Genomic DNA, 19,879 nt, shown 5'->3' on the forward strand with positions numbered 1-19,879 from the left:
CCCACAGCAGGGGTGAAATGAGCTGGGCTTTAGGGTCCCTCCCAACCCAAACCATTCCATGATTCCATGAAAGCTCTGATGTCAGTAAGTATGACAGGATGGAAAGCAGAAATTCTTTAGGAACAGGGGAAAACCTGTAAATAATTAACCTGACCAAAATAAAGGCATTCCTTCAAATTTTCATCAGTTTTATAATTCCTTAATAATATCTTTGAAGAGTGGAAGGAAGTCAAGTGGTGTAGAAAAAGCAGACAGGGATTCATTCATGTGTCACAAGACATGTGGGTTGGGGTATCCCAGAAATCACAAGAACCAATACAACTCAGGCAGGAAGTTCAACTCAGTATTTCAGTAATATATTATTACCAAAGTATTTCTGGATGTCCATCAGACATCCTCTGCAAGTGGAAGCTGGGTCCCTTTAGGGAAAACAGGAAAAATAAAATCAGAAGTAGAAAAAACGTACAGTAATGTAAGAAACTTGTCAAAACCCCAAGTCAACACATGATCAAGGCACAGAAGCAGAGAAGGTTGTTGCGTCACAGAGACTTCCTTGAGCCTGCATGATGAGGTGGTGGAATCCTTGGCATAGGAAACAGCACATGCTAAAAGGCTCTTCAGGCTTGAAAAACAACCACAAATTCAGGGAAGAAAACTCCAAACACTATCAGACGCAACTCAAACTCTGTATCAGGGAAATCAGAGACTGTCAGAAAAAAATGTATAAAGAATTCCACCTTTGGCTGATCCTACTCTATTTTTCTCCTGTTTGCTGTAGACCATGGATGCACAGAGGAACCATGGGGCTTGAGGATACTCTTATGATTCAACAAGCAAAAATGAAAACAATTTTCTAGGTTTAAAGACTTCAGATCACCTACTTAAGGTATGTTGTTCTACACACAAATAACTTCCCATCCATTGAAAATTCCTATGTTTTACAAACACACTTACAGGGGTATCTCCATATCAGCAAATCCTCACAAACTCGAGGTTTAAGGTCCACACAATTACCCAATATCATCATCAGGATCCCATTCTCACCAAATAGCTTCCAAAACTTGTGTGAGGCTAAAAGGAATTGGCCCAGATTCCTAAGTTCAAGTCAGAGTTACACAACAAATACTATGATGGTGTTTGATTTAATAAAAAAATCTCTTTATTAAAGAAATTTAATAAAACTTTTGATTAGGTAGGTTTACTCACCTGCACTTCCAAGTTGTTTATAAAATCTGTATTCTAAATGAAGCTGTGGTGCCCGGGATTTAATTGGTTCCTAGAACAGAAATAAATAAATTGGTTAAAATCAGTTTGACTAAAGGAAGTCCTATACTGGAGGATTTGTGCATAATTAAAACACCCCAGATTGAAATTCTAACAACAGACTTCACCATTACATGTCATTTAAATAAGAAGAGAACAAAAAGAGTAAGATTTGCTCTCTGGAGGAGAAATAAGCTCCTCATTTAAATACAAAGCTCACTCATTGCAGTGAAATTCAAGAACCATTCCACAAAGCTCCTGGTCCTTGAAGAACAACCCTGGACACTGGCAGAGGGAAGTCAAGGCTGCAAAAGCTCAAGCCCCAGTTCACTCTGTGGGCACTGTGATTGCCCACAGCGCTTTTGCTGGTCTCCAGCCTGTATTTTTGAAAAATGTTGAGTCATACAAGTGTGTTTTAGATCAGACCACAGTCGCTCACAGCAAGTACCACAGCAAAGCCAGGCAGCTGGGAAAAAGGAAGAAGTCTCCCCCTTCTTGTGGCAGGTGTCAGTCAAACATCTTGAAACACTCAATAGTATTCTATTTTTACCCACAAAACACAAAAAAACCCAGAATGGGTAAGTCTGCAATGCACCCAAACCATCCCATTTATCAACTGTTACTCATCCGCGCTTTACATACAAGACTTAATGCCTACGATCCATCAAGGCATTAACGTGCAAGATTACAGAGGTTCTAAAAATAAAAAGTTAATATGGAGAGGATTAAGAGACCGGAGTAATTACATTTGCAATAAGACTGTGCACTTGGGATGGGCATGGATGTGGGTTCACCAACTGCCCAGGCAGCCTGGAGACAGGAGTTCATACTGGCCTCAATTTTTGTCGACCTCCAGTCGACACTGTAAGACTGATGTCCACACTGGGTGTGAACTCCACAGTCAAGGCTTCTTCCTAAGTGTGGAGAAAGAATTCTGCACAAGAATTCAGGCAATTTGACTTGCAGCCAGGCTGTTCCTCATCAGCTCAAGTCATCCCATCCATTTTCCAGCAAGGGGAACAAATGCTTCTGGTTACTTCCCAATCATAGAATCATTGAAAAGGCCTCCAAGGTCACCAAATTCCTGATGTTTTAAAGCTCCAGAAGACAAATATGACCAAATACTCAGCAAACAATGTGAAAAAATATTCTGGAGGGAAAACTGAACCTGCACCGAAAGCAAATACAAAGCAACACACAAACAAGTTTGTTATATAAGTCACATTTAAATTAAGATAATTGCTGCTGGTGGCTTGAGGGAGAGTCTACAGACGCCTGCAGAGCACAGGGATTCAGGGCAACAGGAACTCAGCATGTTCAGGGAGTAGTTCATTCATTCAAACATATAAAGGAGAAGGATTGATGTAGCAGGACATGATGCAGCTCATGACAAAATCAGGGGAGGCAGCCCTGAGCCACTTCTGCATCAGGAGCTGCTGGAGCCAGAGCTCTGGACACTTGCCAGAGTCATGGCAGCTTCTGAGAAGATCATACCAGCACAGATGGTTGTCCTGTAGGCCAAGGGCTTAGGGATGATGGCAGATTTTGTGTTTGTAGTAAAAATAACTGAATTGCTACCGCCTAATGGAGAAAATCCGCAGCTCGAACCAACGGCGTCATCACTGCTGCGAGGGGATGGCCTGGTACTTGGGCTCTGACTGCAGCTGGATGGCACCAGGCCGGCTTCTCCCAGGGAAGAAATTCCTACTGTGGACAATGCAGCTTTGAAAACCCTCAGAAGAATAAACCAGATGCCCCTGACCAAGTAAGTCAGCTGAAGAGCAGTACCAGGAGCGACATGGTGACCACAAAAATCAACACGAGGACCGATCTCCACTGCCAGCAGTTTTCCAAGGTGTAGCCTCAATCCCAAAAAGAAACCATGAGACATTAGCATGGAATTTCACAGCACTTTCTGATGGGCTCTTGGTCTCCATCGCACAATTTCCCTCATTTCCCAGCTCTAACGTCGTGACGGGAGGCAGGAATAGCTGAGACAGCAGGGCTGCAGTGCTGGAAGATGATCTCACAGCTTCAAGGACTTGGAGCAGTGCTTTGATTCAGTCCAACAATGAAGATAAAAGAAAATGCTTCCTATAAGTACATCTTACAGCTACTCCACCATTAATCCACAAATTATTTGAAGGATAAAGAAAATAACAGTTAAGTCCGCATGTAAGAGAAATGTATTTGCTGCTGAGGAGGCTGAGTCGTTCTAATTCCTGGAGAATTTTGTCTAAGATTAGGAGAACAAGAAACCCCCATTTCTCCTACTGTTCCCTACTCACACTTTTCCAAAACAGGGCAAATGAAAACTGGAGAGTGTTTAAAAAAAAAAAAAAAAGTAAGAAAAATGAAAAAATAATGTGACCAGAAAAACAGGTGAGATTGAGGCAGCCATGAAGCAATGCCATTGAATCCTGCCATATGGAAAAGCTTCAGGTTACTGAGAGGTGTCACTGCAGCCACTTCTTTGAGAGAAAAATGCACCCTTTGGACTAGCACAGCTGTGTTTTGCCTTATGGTTTCCAATGCAACAACTTTGTGGGATTATCTCTGGAAGCAAATTAGAAGCATTATTGACTCAATAAAACACCTTGTCTGTGTACACAGCCCTTTTTCTATGGCCTAAAAGCAACAATTCTTCTTTCTGATGTGCATCCATATCAAGGGCATCTCCTACGGAGCCAGGCTGGGAGAGCTGGGGATGCTCACCTGGAGAAGGATCCAGGCAGACCTTAGAGCCCCTTCCAGTGCCTGAGGGGCTCCAGGAAACCTGGAGAGACAGGACAAGGGGGAATGGCTTCCCACTGCCAGAGGGCAGGGTCAGATGGGATATTGGGAAGAAATCCTTCTCTGTGAGGGTGTGAGACCCTGGCACAGGTTGTCCAGAGCAGCTGTGGCTGCCCTCGGATCCCTGGAAGAGTCCAAAGCCAGGTTGGATGGGACTTGGAGAAACGTGGGATAGTGGGAGGTGACCTTGGTGTTTCACCATGGCAGAGGGTGGAATGAGACGAACTTTAAGACCCCTTCCAGGAAACCCAAACCCCACTGGGATACTATGCGCCTGAATCCCTCCTCAGCCATTTATTTATTTAATTTAGTTAGTTTATTTAATTTGTTTAGTTTAGGGAACATCTTCTGACATTTGCCAGCAGGTGTGAAAACAAGTCTCTCCTGCAAAGCTGTAATTATTTTTCATCTACTACACATCATAAGGGGAATGCCAGAGATACGAATCTGAGGCACTCAAACGTGATCACAATTAATGCACCAAGTCCATCCCGATTTTCTGTCACCACAGTGATTCCTGTCATTTTGCCAGACAGCATCAACTGGGCAATCTGGGGGGGTTGCTGCAGTATCAAACTAGCACCACAACTTTAACTTCAGATTTTACGGTTTGGATTACGTTTAAAGAGTGTCTGCATGAGAACTCAGCACATCAGGTGAAGACATCAAACCTGAAACCACAAGGGATTAATGAAAGCCTGAGTTTACAGACAGGAGGAGTTAAGGCCTAAACACAAACTGCTAGGATGTGAGCTCATAAATGCTGAAGAGCTGCAAGTGAGGGAGTTCCCCATCCCCCAGATTCCACAGATGATGAGACTGTATCTCCTCTGCAAGCCAAGGCAGCCAGAGGAAAGACTGACCTTCACCAAAGTGGATCTTGTTCTGCCTGTTGCATCTGCAGTCCCTCAGTATCACACCAGACCCAACTGTGCTCTGCTCCCCCAGGGAATTTTAACCAAAGAAAACCCTCTATCCTGCCTCTTGACTCCACAAACAGACCACCAGGCTGCACAGTGCCATACTGCCAACAAACACTGTGACAACTGGGGAATTCATGGAGTTCTGAACGGAAAGGCTCGAGCCATGGAGCGGCAGGAGGTGGCAAAACCACCACCAGTGCCCTTCACTGGGATTTGGGCAGAGGAACAAGGCTCTCACTCACTGCTCTAAGACAGCTACAATCCTTGAGGTACCAAAAACCTTCAGCAGGTGGAAGGATTATTTTTCCCCCTGCTTTTATAGTGCTTTTAAGAACTTACCTTAGTTTTAACAAGTCATTCCCAGCTGAGAGTGAGAGCAGCACTGAGCCCAGATTGAAAAACTTGCTTTTGGTCTGAATTTTTAACATGAAATACAAGTAATTTAAAGACACCTGAAGCTACTACTTACCAGTTTGATCGCTACATATTCATTGGTGTAGAGATTTTTACCTGCAAAGGGAGGAGAAAAAAAAACCCTTTTAGTTCCACATTCAACACTTGCTGCTGGAGGCACAATGAGAAATAGTGACACTGATGCCAAAGGGCTGTTTTCCCAATTCCCCCTGAAGTTCCTGCCTTTAACAAAGCATAAGCCTGAAAATAATCAAAATAATGAACGGTTTGCAGCAGTTTAGCAGGGCAGGCAAATAACACCTTCCACTCAGCACAAGGTAATTGTATTTGATGGCAGCACTTTGGCTCCATGCACGTGTTAAAGGAGTTATCCCTGACACACTAGGCTTCATTATCCACGATGCCAAAAAAGTTTGGGGAACAAAAACTGAATAGGCAGAGTGTCATCGCTTTTGGAAATGTCTTGGATCTGCTGGACACTGAACAATTTCATCCTGGGATGTACAGGGAGTTTCACCTGGATCATGCTCTGGGAAGCACAAAAGGCAGGAGCCTGAGATAAACACAACTATCAAGCTCAAATCCAGCTCCCAGTGCACCAAACCAGAGCTAGGACCCATGAGTGCTCCAACTGGAGCAGAATTTTCCTCCAGGAGCCTGTCAGGTGTTTGAAGCAAGCCCTGGGCCTCCTCAGTGATGTGAGGCAGTGATGTACAGCTCTGTGTCACAGAGCATCTCTCCCTGTGTTCTGACACTGCCAGTTATCATACCACTCAATGTCCTCTGCTTCCTGTGCCAGGGAATTTGAATAATCACTGCCTCTCCACCTGGCTCATGCCTGACAGCAAACTATCCTGGAAGAGCTACCACGGGGAAGGATGCTTGGGCAGTGCCTGGCCCTGCTCTGTCCCACCATCCTGACACCCTCCTGACCTCCAGTCCCACTGTCCCCTTGGAGGAAGGAATCCCCCACCACAAAAGCTCCCTGTGGATTTATGTAGGGAAACACTGACCTTTGTCATCAGTGTCACAGCACAAGCCATGCTTTTACTGACCAGCTCCAAAATGCAGGAGTAAGCCAGATGGAAGTTATCAGGGCTTATTTGTAGCATCAGCTTTGCTCAGCTCTCTTACTCATTTATTTTCCAATTCCTGTAATGGATATTGATGCTTGCACAGCCCAGCTCTTGAGAAAGCCCAGGATAAGGAGTGACATCACTCAGAGCAGGCAGGAGCTGGAGCTGCTCTTCCATATCCACATGGCAGCATAAAAAAGCATGCCATGTCCTCCTCAGCACAGGATACAACAGCACAGGGAGACTCAATAAAATTAAAGACATTATGAACATGGGAGAAGACACACAGTGTCTTTATATGCTGAAATATCAGGGGAAATTTAGTTTACTTTATAACAGCTTCATGTTTTCTGCATTTAACTTCTTCTGATGCTTTCCCTGCTGTATCAGTCAGGGTACTTCTGGCCTCTAAATCTGTGATCGGGTGTTCCCAGGCCCAGTCTGCTCCAAGCAGATTGTTTTAACATCCCTCAGGAATAGAAGACATCCTATCTCCAACCTGTTTAGGTACCTGGTGATGCTCTTTAACACAGGACAGGGATTTAAATGTGAGGTTAAATATCCTCAGAGGGGGTGTCTGAAAGCTGAGCCCCAGCATTAACCCCTGACACACGGGGGTGGTTTCCATGTATTTCTTTCAATCTTTTAGAAAAAGACATAGCATTATGCCCAGACTGGAAACTAAGGGTAGAAGGGAGATTTTGCAGTTTCATCAGGAACCCGGCAACACCAGAAAGCATTGAAAGAGCTCACAGGCCAAATCCATGAAAAAGCAGGTGGCAGATAAAGCCTTCCACCCTCTGAGACAGACCAGGGCTGCAGCCAACAGCTGCTGGGGGGAGAAGACGTGAGGACATTAAGGGAAGGAAATCTAAATACACTTGGATTATCTACTCTGCATTAGCTACCAGCAAATAAACCCCACCAGCAGCTCCCTGAAACTGCCTCTTCCCCTCCTCGGATCAAAATCCCAGAATGGTTTGGGTTGGAAGGGCCCTTAAAGCCCTTAAATCTCATTCCACCCCTGGCATGGGAAGGGACACCTCCCACTAGACCAGGTTCATTTCATCATCAAATCTGACTGATGGCAAAGACGATGAACTTCTCATGTCTCAAAGGGAAAGAGCCTGGAGTCTATATTCCCAGGGTCAGTGTAGTTCCTTATTTAAAATTTCACTGTGAAAACATTTCTGAGAACATCTCCTGAGTGTGCTGCTGCTTCCTGGGCATGGTGGCCTCCAGCCTCGAGGTTTTCACCAGCCAAAATCGATGGTAATAAAGTAAAATATCAGTACCTGGTAGACCTTGGGCAGCTTGGAATGAGCAAAGTGCCTCCCCCAGCTCCGAGGGAGCAGGCTTGCCCTCACAGAGGGAAAAGCTTTATGGAAAGACAAGAACTGTGCCACTCTAAGTGTGATCTCAGGCAGGTTTTGTAAACTCTGAAGAATATGTGAGATCTCGGTCTAAAAACAGAACAAGACTTCTCCAGAAACACTGAGCTGACCAGGGAAATCCATGGGTTCTTGTGAGCAGAGGGGAAGAAAGTGGAATATTTTTCTTTATGTGTCACAGGCCAGACTGAACTGCAGAAAAACTCCCAGATAACAGAACCAATCCTTGGAAATAAATGCTCTGGGATGACAAGTGGCCAAGATCTAAGAAAACTTAATTTTGCCATTGGAATATGGAGATTTGGCCTTACAAATCTGGGTCACTGTAGCGACTGGAGCATTTTAAACTTCCCAGCCTGGCAGAACTCAGCTAAGGGAGTTCATTTGCTTTTGGCTTAGAGAAAAGAGCAAGGAAAGCCCCGTCCAGCCTGGCCTTGAACACTTCCAGGGATCCAGGGGCAGCCACAGCTGCTCTGGGCACCCTGTGCCAGGGCCTCACCAACCCCACAGGGAAGGTTTTCTTCCCAAAATATCTATTCTGGCAGCGGAAACCATTCCCCCTTGTTCTGGTACTCCAGGCCCTTGTCCTCAGTCCCTCTTCAGCTCTCCTGGAGCCCCTTTAGGCACAGGAAGGGGGGTTGAAATCTCCCTGGAGCCTTCTCCTCTCCAGGTGAGCACCCCCAGCTCTCCCAGCCTGGCTCCAGAGCAGACAGGCTCCAGCCCTCAGAGCATCTCCACGGCCTCCTCTGGGCTTGTTCCAGCAGCTCCACGCCCTGCTGATGCTGGGGACTCCAGAGATGGAGGCAGCTCCGCAGGTGGGGTCTCACCTGAGAGGGGCAGAGAGACAGAACCCTCACCGCCCCTGCTGCCCACACTGAGATCAGCTCAGGACACAGTGGAGACGCTCAGTTTGAGCGCACCGAGGCACGGAAGCTCCAGCCCAAATCCCTGTGGAAGTCAGATGCTTTGAAGAGCAAAATAAAACCCCAAGGAGGAAGGCAAAAAAAAGCAGCCCAAAATGATCCATCTCCAAAGTGATGCATCTACACAGAGACCAGATCACTGGGTACTTGGGACATGTCTGATTTGCTGTCCTTTCTGGAGCAGGTGTGAAACTAACAGCTCCCAGTGTAAGTGCTTCCCAGGATCTACTCCTGCCCTGCCCTCCACATCTAACATTATTCCAGTCAATTCATGACTTTGTATTTTGGAACTACAGCCCCAGTATCAGATGCTATAATCACCTTTAAGTGTTTATTTTACTGGTTTACATGCTTTGAAGCAGAGCTCCTGGCTTCAAACTGCAGCCTGGGAGGCAGCTGGGTGATTGTCACTTTTGAGAGCACCTTCCCACTTCCAGTGGAACTACTCTGACCTGGCAACCTCCAAAGAAGCAGCTTTTCTGCTGGTTTGGGGCCTGCTGCTCTTCTAATGTTTTTTTCCAGTTTCAAGCAGAGTGAAAAACCGTGTTAACCACGATATTTAAACAATACCTGAACACACAGTTTTGAAAATACAGGATGATGTTTCAATTAGAGCAAAAAGATCTAGGCTCCAGTCTACAGCTCTGGGGCCACCAACATCAGCAGGACGTGGAGCTGCTGCAGAAAGCCCAGAGGGGGCCATGGAGATGCTCTGAGGGCTGGAGCCCCTCTGCTCTGGGGCCAGGCTGGGAGAGCTGGGGTTGCTCACCTGGAGAGGAGAAGCTCCAGGCAGAGCTCAGAGCCCCTGCCAGGGCCTGAGGGGACTCCAGGAGAGCTGGAGAGGGACTGGGACAAGGGATGGAGGGACAGCACACAGGGAATGGCTTCCACTGCCAGAGGGCAGGGATGGATGGGATATTGGGAATCAGGAATTGTTCCCTGTGAGGGTGGGCAGGCCCTGGCACAGGGTGCCCAGAGCAGCTGTGGCTGCCCCTGGATCCCTGGCAGTGTCAGGGGCAGGTAGGACAGGACTTTGAGCAACCTGGGCTAGTGGAAGGTGTCCCTGCCCATGGCAGGGGGGCGGACAAAGACGAGTTTGAAGCCAAACCCCTCTGTGATTCTCTGATTAAAAGAGATGTCTGCTGTAACAAGAACTTAACATTTATATCAGAAATCCCTCCAACCTACCAAAACTGCAATAATAATTTTACATTAGTACCTATTTAATAGCTTTACTTAAACAAGGGTGCCAAACACTGGGAAAAAAAGAGACTTTTGAAGAGCCTTATTAATCCCTGCCATGGCTTATGGTTAAGAACCTTGGGAGAATACTAGGAATTCCTCCTGGGTAAGCTCTTGAGTCAGTTTAAGGAGGCAGCCCTCAGGTTTGGCTGGAGATGTCTCTGGTGGAGTTTACAGCTGTGGCTGACCACAGCTCTCCATGCAACAGATATGAACCCCCACACCCATGCAGGGTCTGACGTGGGGACTGGCACTATATTCCTGCTAGTACACTGAGCCAGTTTGGAAACCAAAGCTCTTGTAGGCCTCCTACTCTGCAGCCTGTCTGCAGAAACAGTCACTGCTTTACCCTGTTTCGGTGTATTACTCTGGGCCAGATCACAGAATCATTACGTTTGTAAAAGACGTCCAAAATCTTCAAGGGCAACATTTCAACAAATCCCACCATTCCCACTAAACGACCTTCTCCTTTTCTGAACACTTTTCAGGGATGGTGACTTCAATGCTTCCCTGAGGAGCCTGTTCCAATGCTCAGCCACCCCTTCAGTGAGGAAATTTTTCCGAATATCCAGCCTGACGCCCCCCAGCAGTACAGCTTGTGGCCATTTCCCCAGTCGTATCAAGTTTCGTGTTCATCTCCGCTCCTTGAGGGCTGGAATCCAACTGTGCTGCTCCTACATGCTCCGAAAAAGTCATATTCTTGAGTGATCTGTGTTTTTAGGAAGAAAGATCGACCCTGAGCAGTGAGCTGGATATATACAGCAAACAGCTTCATTAAGTAAGTGCCATCTCCTCCCTGAAGGATCAAACAAGAGCAGCTAAAGCTGAAAACACAACACCTCGAAAAAGAGAAATTCTTCAGGGAATTGGAAAAGCCTATTTTCCCTTTGACTTTGTTCTGCCTGTGATTAGTGCTTAACTGCTCTGAAACCACATAAAAAATAGGCAAAAAAGCAGAGGGCACATCATTCATCTTCGCAGGACAAAACTGTTATCAGAGACTTGTGTGCTCAGATTTCAGCTGCTGCTTCTCCTTCCCCCCAGCGATAATTACCATGGGCTGTGCAAGAGAAATAGCTGCTATTTGAGCAAACAGGAGCTCTTAAAGTGAAAGTGACTGGCAAAAAGCAAAAGAAATGAAAAAAGAAAAGAGTAATACAGCTTCTGTAAGAACCGTACAATAAATTGTTATCAGTACATGTGGCTCATTGCCTAAAATTTTGTAATATTGTAAACTAGCATTAACAATACATGTATTATTATTTAAAAAAAAAAAAAAAAGAAACACTTAATTAGCAAGTGTTGCAATTTAAAACTGAATTTCTCCGTAAATTGACTTTTCCAAAAGTGAAATCTCTTCTGTAAAGGCTATGCCATGAAACTGTACATGAATCACAAACCCAATACCGCTACAGTTTTGAGAAATGTGAAAAAGAATCATGGAAACGGGAGCTGCCTCCCCACAGTGTGGGCAGCAGGGGATGGGGAGATTCTGCTCCTCTGCCCCCTCAGGTGAGACTCCACCTGCAGAGCTGCCTCCAGCCCTGGGTCCAACAGCAGCAGGATGTGGAGCTGCTGGAACAAGCCCAGAGGAGGCCACAGAGATGCTCCAAGGGCTGGAGCCCCTCTGCTCTGGTGCCAGGCTGTGAGAAGGCTTCAGGGAAAACTCAGAGCCCATTCCTGTGCCTAAAGGGGCTCCAGGAGAGCTGGAGAGGGACTGGGGACAAGGACCTGGAGTGCCAGGGCAAGGGTGAATGGCTTCCCAGTGCCAGAGGGCAGGGTTAGGTGGGGTTTTGGGAAGAAATTGTTCCCTGGGAGGGTGGGCAGGCCCCGGCACAGGATGCCCAGATCAGCTGTGGCTGCCCCTGGATCCCTGGCAGTGCCCAAGGCCAGGCTGGACGGGGCTTGGAGCAATCTGGGATAGTGAACAGTGCCCCTGCCCATGGCAGGGATGGGATAGGATGAACTTTAAGGTGACCTTCAACCCAAACCAGTGTGTGATTCTGTGATTTGGGCACCAGCTGAATAAACTCAAGAACCATATAACCAGAGGGATCCACTACAGCTGCGAAACCTCAGAGCAGAGCTTGGATTACAAAGCAATTCAACATCTCCCTGGGGATCCTGAGCTCATGATGTTTGCTGTTGGGGGGGCTCTGAGAATCCAATAGAGCAATTCATGTAATGTCACTCTAAGGATCCAATTTTATCTTCAGCTGCCAATTATACTCCTGTGCAGGAAGGTGGGAGTTTCCACCCTTGCCCTTGGTTTCTCTCCACCTTAGGAGCATTATCTCTGCTCGGGTGAATCAATAAAACTTCTCTGATGCAATGCTGAAACCAAAATACTCATTTACTGAGACACACCAGAAGTGAGCAGGTTGATCTTCACCCTACGGAACAGCAGCACACGTACTGATGCAATAACCCAACCTCAGAAATCACAGAGATTCATTTAAGATGACAGGTTCTGAGCAGGAATCTACCAAGACACTATCAGTAGTGTTATGACCCTTGAGTTATGTGAGACAACACCAGCTGCTTCCCCCACCTAATTTAAAACACAGCCATTGTTTTTCAAGGATGACTTAAGAGCCCAGTACACTGCTCTGCACTGGTCTCTTAAGTAGTCCTAAACAAACAATGCATCAGTGGAACCATCTGCTTTGGGCAACCAGCTGCAAGACGTGGTTAGAAACCAACAGACCATGAACAAACGTTGGGCTGCTGGGCTGGCTGAGGGAGCCAGATGGCCACTCGGCACATCCTGCTCCTCGCCAGCAAGTCTGACACACAGAAAAAGAGGGGAGAGAGAGTGGTGGGGCTGAAATGAGGGCAGTGAGGTTAGAGAAGGACACGGAATTGAGACTGAGTGCTGGGAAAGAATCTCACCCTTCCCTTTAAATGGGCGTTCCAGCTTATAAACAAAAAATTGAGAGCAAGATTTAGCAATTCACAGTCAAGATTTTTTTTCACCTTAGGCAAGACATTCAGCGCTGTGAACAGTCATCATTTGTTGGGTTGGGATTGTTCACAATTTGCATATTAGGCCTCTCCAGTGTATTCCCTTTGACTTTATGCAAATCAAAATCACGCTAAGAGTTACATCTTCTGAGTCAGAAGCTTCGGATAAGGCAGCTCAACACCCAGGAAACAAGACAGCGCACGCGTTTCTCGAGCCAGGGTTACGTTTTTATATATTTATATTCCAGTGGTGAAATGCTAATTTGCATAATGCAGGCCACTAAAATGCTTGCTTCTTACCTAGTCTAAGTTCTCCAAAGTTCCCACACCCAATCTTCTTGCCCACTCTGAAGTTGGGTCCCACCATAAGAACGCCGGAAGACGTCGATGAGCTTGGCCGAGAACCGTGCCCACTCCTTCCCGGCATTCCTTTCGTTGTCCGCTGCCTTTCATCCTTATCCCTATTAGGATGGTCCATGATCTTAGTGAAATACCTCTGCCAGCAAGCTGGCAGAAAGGAGTTGGAGTACACACTCTTCTCCTTAGAACAGAAATTTACATCCAAAAGTATCTGCGTTGGAGTTCAAGAGAGTCATGGAAACTCATGGAGTTCTTTTGGCACCAGACCTGGTTTCCTAATGCATCTTGATAATGTACCGAAGGGCTGACTGCGTTCTTGAGAATTCAGTAAAGGCAGGTTGGTTTTGGTTTCTTACCTGAGGAAAAGAAGAGATACATGAAATAAAAATCATTATTTTAAAACACCCGGTGAGAAAGGTACAACAGGGCCAAATGTCCAGAACTTTCCTGGCCTAGAGGAATTTAACAGCTACATGAAAACTTTATCATTTTCTTAACAGCTTTCTGATAAAAAGCCCTCAGGAAGAAATCTAAGTGCTGCCCATCCACTGTTGCTACTTGTCCCATTCTTGGCAGTGTCTCAGGCCAGGTTGGATGGGGCTTGGAGCAACCTGTCTAATGGAAAGTGTCCCTGCCCATGGCTGTGGGTGGATCCAGCTGAGCTTTAAGGTCCCTTCCAACCCAAACCAGTCTGTAAATCCAGGATTCCACTGGAGTTATCGGGACTGACACCACATGCAGTAACCAAAGCCATTCCAACTACGCTAGCATGTCAGGTGGACAGTGCAAGGAAGCCACATCCCACCTTTAAAGCCCCTGTGAAGCATAGGTTTGGTTTTTTCCTCACTTCATCCATTTATCAAGTACTACAGAAAAGCCAGACAAAAAATACAAAGGGGACAATGAAAGGTGCCAAGAGAAGAAAATTTTGTTGATCTGGATTATCGTGAATAACCTAAGTTGGAAGGGACCCACAAGGATCACTGAAGTCCAACTTCAATTTGACCTCAGATATATTTGCTAATTCAAACCGCTGTCCTGCAGAGATGACCAAAATGAGGAGCCAAAGGACGATTAATTATTTTTAAAAAGTTGATAACTCAGTCAAAAAGGGACTCAACCTTTGCAGGCCAAATGGTTCTTCTGTGCTCAGGAACAAGACCAAAGGAGACTGGCAGGAGCTGCAAGGACACAGGAGGTCTTGCTCCAAAAGGACACTCCAGAGGGAGCAGCGTTGGGTTGAGTTTCCCCTCACTTCCCAGAAAATCAGCATGATAAAGGGAAAGGTTGCAGGATGTCTTGTCTGCACAGGTGCTGCATCAGGAGGTGGTATCAGGCACTCTTGGGGTATAGTTCTCAAGCAAGAATTAGAATAAACACACCTGGAACTACCCCCCATATCCCAGGATATAAATGGTACTGGATTGTAGCCCTACAGGAACACTGCTGCATTCCCGATGTGAACAGAATAATTTTACCAACAAGATTTGTGTCCTACTTCCAAAGCCTCCAAAGCAATCACAGAAGTGCTTAATGAGACCACCCAACCAAGAGTCCTGTGGAAGGACACCCAGAAACACAACCACGTAAACAAGGGCTCAGAAATTACTTTACTCAGGCAATTTGCTCAGTTCTCCTGCAGCAGTACCTCTGTAGAGGGTTTAGCAAGAGTTCCTTCTGTTCATCTGGCCATTAAATCATTAAGGTTGGAAAATATCTCCAAGATGATGGAGTCCAACCATTAAACTGGCATTGGCCCATTCAGTGATGATCCTCTGGTCCACCAGAGGATCAAGCTAAGCTACCTAATTGCAGTTATCCAAAAATAAAAGACAAGGATTATTACACATCCACACAGAACAGAAGCATGAGCCCTTCTGAAATCTGATGATGCTTTCCCTGGCCTCCTGCTGTGGAACACTTTATTTCTGGAGACTTTTCGTTTGACCTAAGGCACCTGGATAGAAGGCAGAAGTCGCTCATGCTGGATCCACAATATGCAGGGATCTATCAGCTGGAAATTCCAGCTTTTGAGTATTTATAGAATCGCAGAATCCCAGAATGGTTTGGTTGGAAGGGACCTTAAAATCTATCTCATTTCATTTCACCCTCTGCCAGGGGCAGGGAAACCTTCCACTAATCCAGGTTGCTCCAAGCCCCATACAACCTGGCCTTGGGATCTAGGGGGAGCCACAGCTGCTCTGGGCAACACCTGTCAGGGCCTCACCACCCTCACAGGGAAGAATTTCTCCCTAATATCCAATCTAAACACATCCTTTCAGCATAAAGCCTCCTTGCCCTATCACTTCTTGCTCTTGTAACAAATCCCTCCTCAGCTCTTCCATACTTCCATCCCCTTTAGGTACTGGAATTGTCCTTGTCACTTGGGACAGTTGTGGATCCCTTCAGAAAATGTCACACAGCATGTCTGCAGCATATCCAGGAGATCTGACAATCACTGGGTCACCAGAGAACCTCCACGTCTCAGCCACCCCACCAGCTTGGCCATAAACCAAAGTGACAAGCTCCCAACATGTTCCCAAGCAAGGTGTGAAACACCATTTGGGATTCAGCACCTCTGGCCTCAATAAAAGAGCTGGAGATGTTACAGTACAAGAAATTATTTAGCATAACCAAGCTTTACTCGCCCCTCAAATTAATTCCTGGTTTAATACTCAGAACTGAATATGGATAAGCAGGAAGCATCCGTTACCGGTGAACTGGCTGAACTGGTTTTTCATCACACACATCCCCACGTACTCTCAGCTGCCATGCTTGGCACAGACACAGCAGAGTTGTTTCTGCCCTGTGAAACCAGTCAGCAGGAGCAGTGATGAGGCTCTATCAGATATTAGAAAATCGCTCTGACTGGACCCCACCCCAGGCTGTCCTGGGAGGAGAGACTGGCTTCAAAACAAATAACATGGAAAACAACCAGCAGTGAAATTACAGATTTTTGCTGCTGAACTCAAACCAAACGTGAGAATGACTTCTAGCAGTAGGTGGATTCACTCACACAGGTCTTTCTGATAAAATTTTGGAAAAACAAAACTGAAGTATGGGAAGTTTTGGTCTATCTGTTTATTTGGTCTAACTCTGCTATGGCAAGAGAAGTAGACACAGAACATTCCAGACAAATGTTGCATTTCCACTTAAAGCTATCATCTTTCATGTAGTACAACATATGGGTCTGGCACCTGAGGACATGGCTTAGTGATGGGCTTGGCAGTGCTAGGAGAATGGCTGGATTCAGTGATCTCACAGGGCTTTTCCCACCTAAACGATTCCATGACTCTGGAGTGTTCCTAGGGTTGGATCACTAAGAAAGACGAACAGGACACAGGAATTCTATGAGTAAAAAACCAGTAACACTTTAAAGAACACACTCAAACCCTTGAAAGCTAGAGAAGATTTTTTTCCCCTGGAGACCAAAGTCATTATTTTAATCAAGACTGAATAATTTATGACCAAGAGCTACCTACAACCTCAGAAATGGAAACAGAAAGAAATCTCCAGCAAGAGCACAAACCCTGCCCAGTTTATACCTGGCTCAGAGCATCTCAGATGGGACAAGCAACCCCATTATCCTCAGGCAAATTAAGCACAAGTCCCACCACACGTTTTCTGGTTCGCAAAGTAAGATGTTAACGGTTATGAGCTCCTACGCCTCCGTCCTTCCCCCGCTCCCCATCTGGATCAGGTCTCCCTGGGGAGAAGGATGGAAAGGTCACGCCTGACAGTCTGTAAACACTAACCATCCTCTCTCTCAGCTGAAAGCCTCCTGCAAACAGGAATTCAGAGCAGCAATAGATATGTGAACCACGCCTCTGAGAAGCTCTTTATCACAGCCATGCCGAGGAGCAGAGCCCAGCTGCCGGCACACTGGATCACACAAAGATCTTACACCATCATTATCACCTATTAAAAGTGTAAGTAGTAAATACAGCATCAAAAATGGCCTTTGAGGACCAGCAGAGCACTCGGCTTTGGAGGGGAAGCGGTAGAAGAATGAAGACCAGACTGTCAGTCACATTAATATTTAAAGGCTGCTCAGAACACCAAGATGACTTCCGGCCACGATTCAAACTTTTTTATAATGATTCCTTCCTACCTTTCCACCCACTCAGCAAGATTGCTTCGCAAAGTTACTTCCATCTGAACGGAGCTGCATGAAGATATTTCCCTAATGGTGAATCAGCCCAATTCCAGGATTGATTTCACTACAATACAGCTAGAGACACAGGAACAGGTATTTAATGAAAGACGCAGGCTTGAAAGGAAATGACTTGCAGCACAGTTAGCTAAGTAAAAAACAACAGCACTGTATCCTACATGCTTCCAAACACTTAGACCCAAATCTATGTCACGACCTCTCCTCCATCGATAAGCCCGCCGCACTACAGCTAGAAACCAGCTTCCAGGTGGTGTTAAATCATCGAATGGTTTAGGTTGAAGGGACCTTAAACCTCGTCTCATTTCTATCCCCTGCCATGGACAGGGACACCTTCGACTAGAGCAGGTTGCTCCAAGCCTGGTCCAGCTAGGACTGGAACAATTCCAGGCACCCTAGAGGGCACCTGCTGTTTGTGTTGACATCCACAATCCAGCGTAAAGGAGTGTTTAATAAATGGCACAGAGACACTGCTCACACAATTTTTCAAGGGAGCCCTTCAGACATAGGAAAGGACATTGCAAACAAGAAGCCAAAGCCATCCTTGTTCCCCCTTTTCAAAGGAAAAGCTCACTTCCCTTGAACTCAAAACTTCTTTGACCTCCTTGAGTTACTCTGGAGACCCTTCCATGATAGGAACAAGTTTTGTCGAAGTCTTGGTTTGTGGCAAGAAACAGAAATCTGTCCAAACTGAAATAGTGAATGAACACCCCCTTCTTCAAATCAAAGCAAGCAGGCCTGGTCCACGTCTGTGTGTGGCTTTGAATCCCTGAAGGAGTCACTAGATGCCAGAAATAAAACTGCAAATACCTGGCGGATGAAACAACACCCCAAAAAGCAGAAACTCAGTCCCATAATTCCTTTTAATATCTCTTCTGAAGAGACGTTCAAGAAAGCCCCATTTTGTGTTGGGATGGGTGCACTCACCCTGCTCTCTACAGACACAGGACCACAATTCCTCAAAGCAGCTCCAAGATCATTGCTTTAGGACAAGGCATATGCCTTCCCACTGGGTTTTCCAACACCCACCCCACGTGCCTGTGTAAATACGCCTGGTAAGTCTCCTGATGTGGAGAGCACTTTCCAGACAAGATCTGCTACTTCCCACATGACTTCAAAGACTAGAAAATCCTTCAGGGCACTCAACTGACTTGTTATAAGCACAAAGATACGAGCTCACCAGCTTCCACCCTCACACTGTGTAAAAAGCAGAGCCTTCAGCAGCAGAAAACTTCACTGGCTTTGCCACAGATCGGGAGAAAGCGCTCATCCTCTGGAAAAGGGAGAGCGGCCATGCTGCAGGTGAGGAGAAACATTTTGAAACCAGGACGTCCATGATGTGTTCGCTCATGTTTTTAGCATCTACCAACTCATTTTATGAGTTTATGAACTCCTAAGTTTAGAGGAACAAGCTGGCCTTGCATGCTCCGCCTCACTGTGTGCATTAACAGCTTCCAAGGTGTCAATGCTCTGCCTTTATTAAAGTGCAATTAGTAAAGCCTTCATTCCCAGCCCTGCTCTCTTCTGCATGGACACACATCTCCACAGAATTCACATCCCTTAAAGCCTTCTCATCCCACCGCCTTTATCACCCCACTTTCATGAACTGCATTTCTTATCCTGCTTCAGTCCGTCCAAGTGGCCACAACAAAATTTTCTTCTTCTGCAGCCATCCTGTTACTTACTCCTGGCAAAGTCACTGTTCTAATAATGAGAAGATGAGGGAGTTTTGAGATTTGCCCTGCTCCCAAGGAGACAAATGAACAGATTACCAAATAGCCTATCTTAGAATCACAAAATCCGTAAGGTTGGAAAGGCTTTGTATGGCCATCAAGTCCAACCACTAACCAAACACTGCCAAGGTCACCACCTAACCACATCCCCAAGTGCCACATCCACACATATTCTGAACACTTCCAGAGATGATGACTCCATCATGGCACTGGGTAGTCTGTTCCAATCTTTGACAACCCTCTCTATGAAGAGCTTTTCCCCAGTATCCAAACGAACTCTCACCTGGCAAGCCTGAGGCTGTTTCCTCTTACCTTGTTGTTTCTGCGGAGCAGAGCCTGACCCCCACCTCCCCCTTCCTGTCAGGGAGTTTTGGAGAACCTCCTTTTCTTCAGGCTGAGCCTCCCCAGTTCTTTCAACTGCTCCTGGTGCTCCAGCCCCTTCCCCAGCTCAATTCTCTTCTCTGGACACTTTCCAGCCCCTCACTGTCTTTCCTGCTGTGGGAAGTCCAAAACTGACCCCAGGATTCCAGGTGTGGCCTCAGCAGTGCCCAGTACAGGTGGTCAATCCTTACCCTGGTCCTGCTGGTCACACTATTGCTGACACAAGCCAGAACACTGCTGGCTTT

General features: G+C 46.2%; 1 protein-coding gene across 2 annotated transcripts in view; it reads right to left on the reverse strand.

The window, feature by feature from the left end:
- Positions 1–19,879, reverse strand: part of CSNK1G1 (casein kinase 1 gamma 1) — a 101,698-nt gene that overhangs the window by 44,811 nt on the left and 37,008 nt on the right. For both annotated transcript variants that reach the window (XM_040077089.2, XM_040077088.2), the window contains exons 3-5: positions 13,290–13,705; positions 5,449–5,489; positions 1,207–1,276 (exon numbers count right to left, since the gene is read on the reverse strand). In XM_040077089.2, the coding sequence (XP_039933023.1) occupies positions 1,207–1,276; positions 5,449–5,489; positions 13,290–13,467 (289 nt within the window). In that variant the 5' untranslated portion in view covers positions 13,468–13,705. The remainder of the gene's footprint in view (positions 1–1,206; positions 1,277–5,448; positions 5,490–13,289; positions 13,706–19,879) is intronic.

This window comes from Hirundo rustica, chromosome 13 (assembly GCF_015227805.2).
Source record: "Hirundo rustica isolate bHirRus1 chromosome 13, bHirRus1.pri.v3, whole genome shotgun sequence".
NCBI classification, from domain to species: domain Eukaryota; kingdom Metazoa; phylum Chordata; class Aves; order Passeriformes; family Hirundinidae; genus Hirundo; species Hirundo rustica.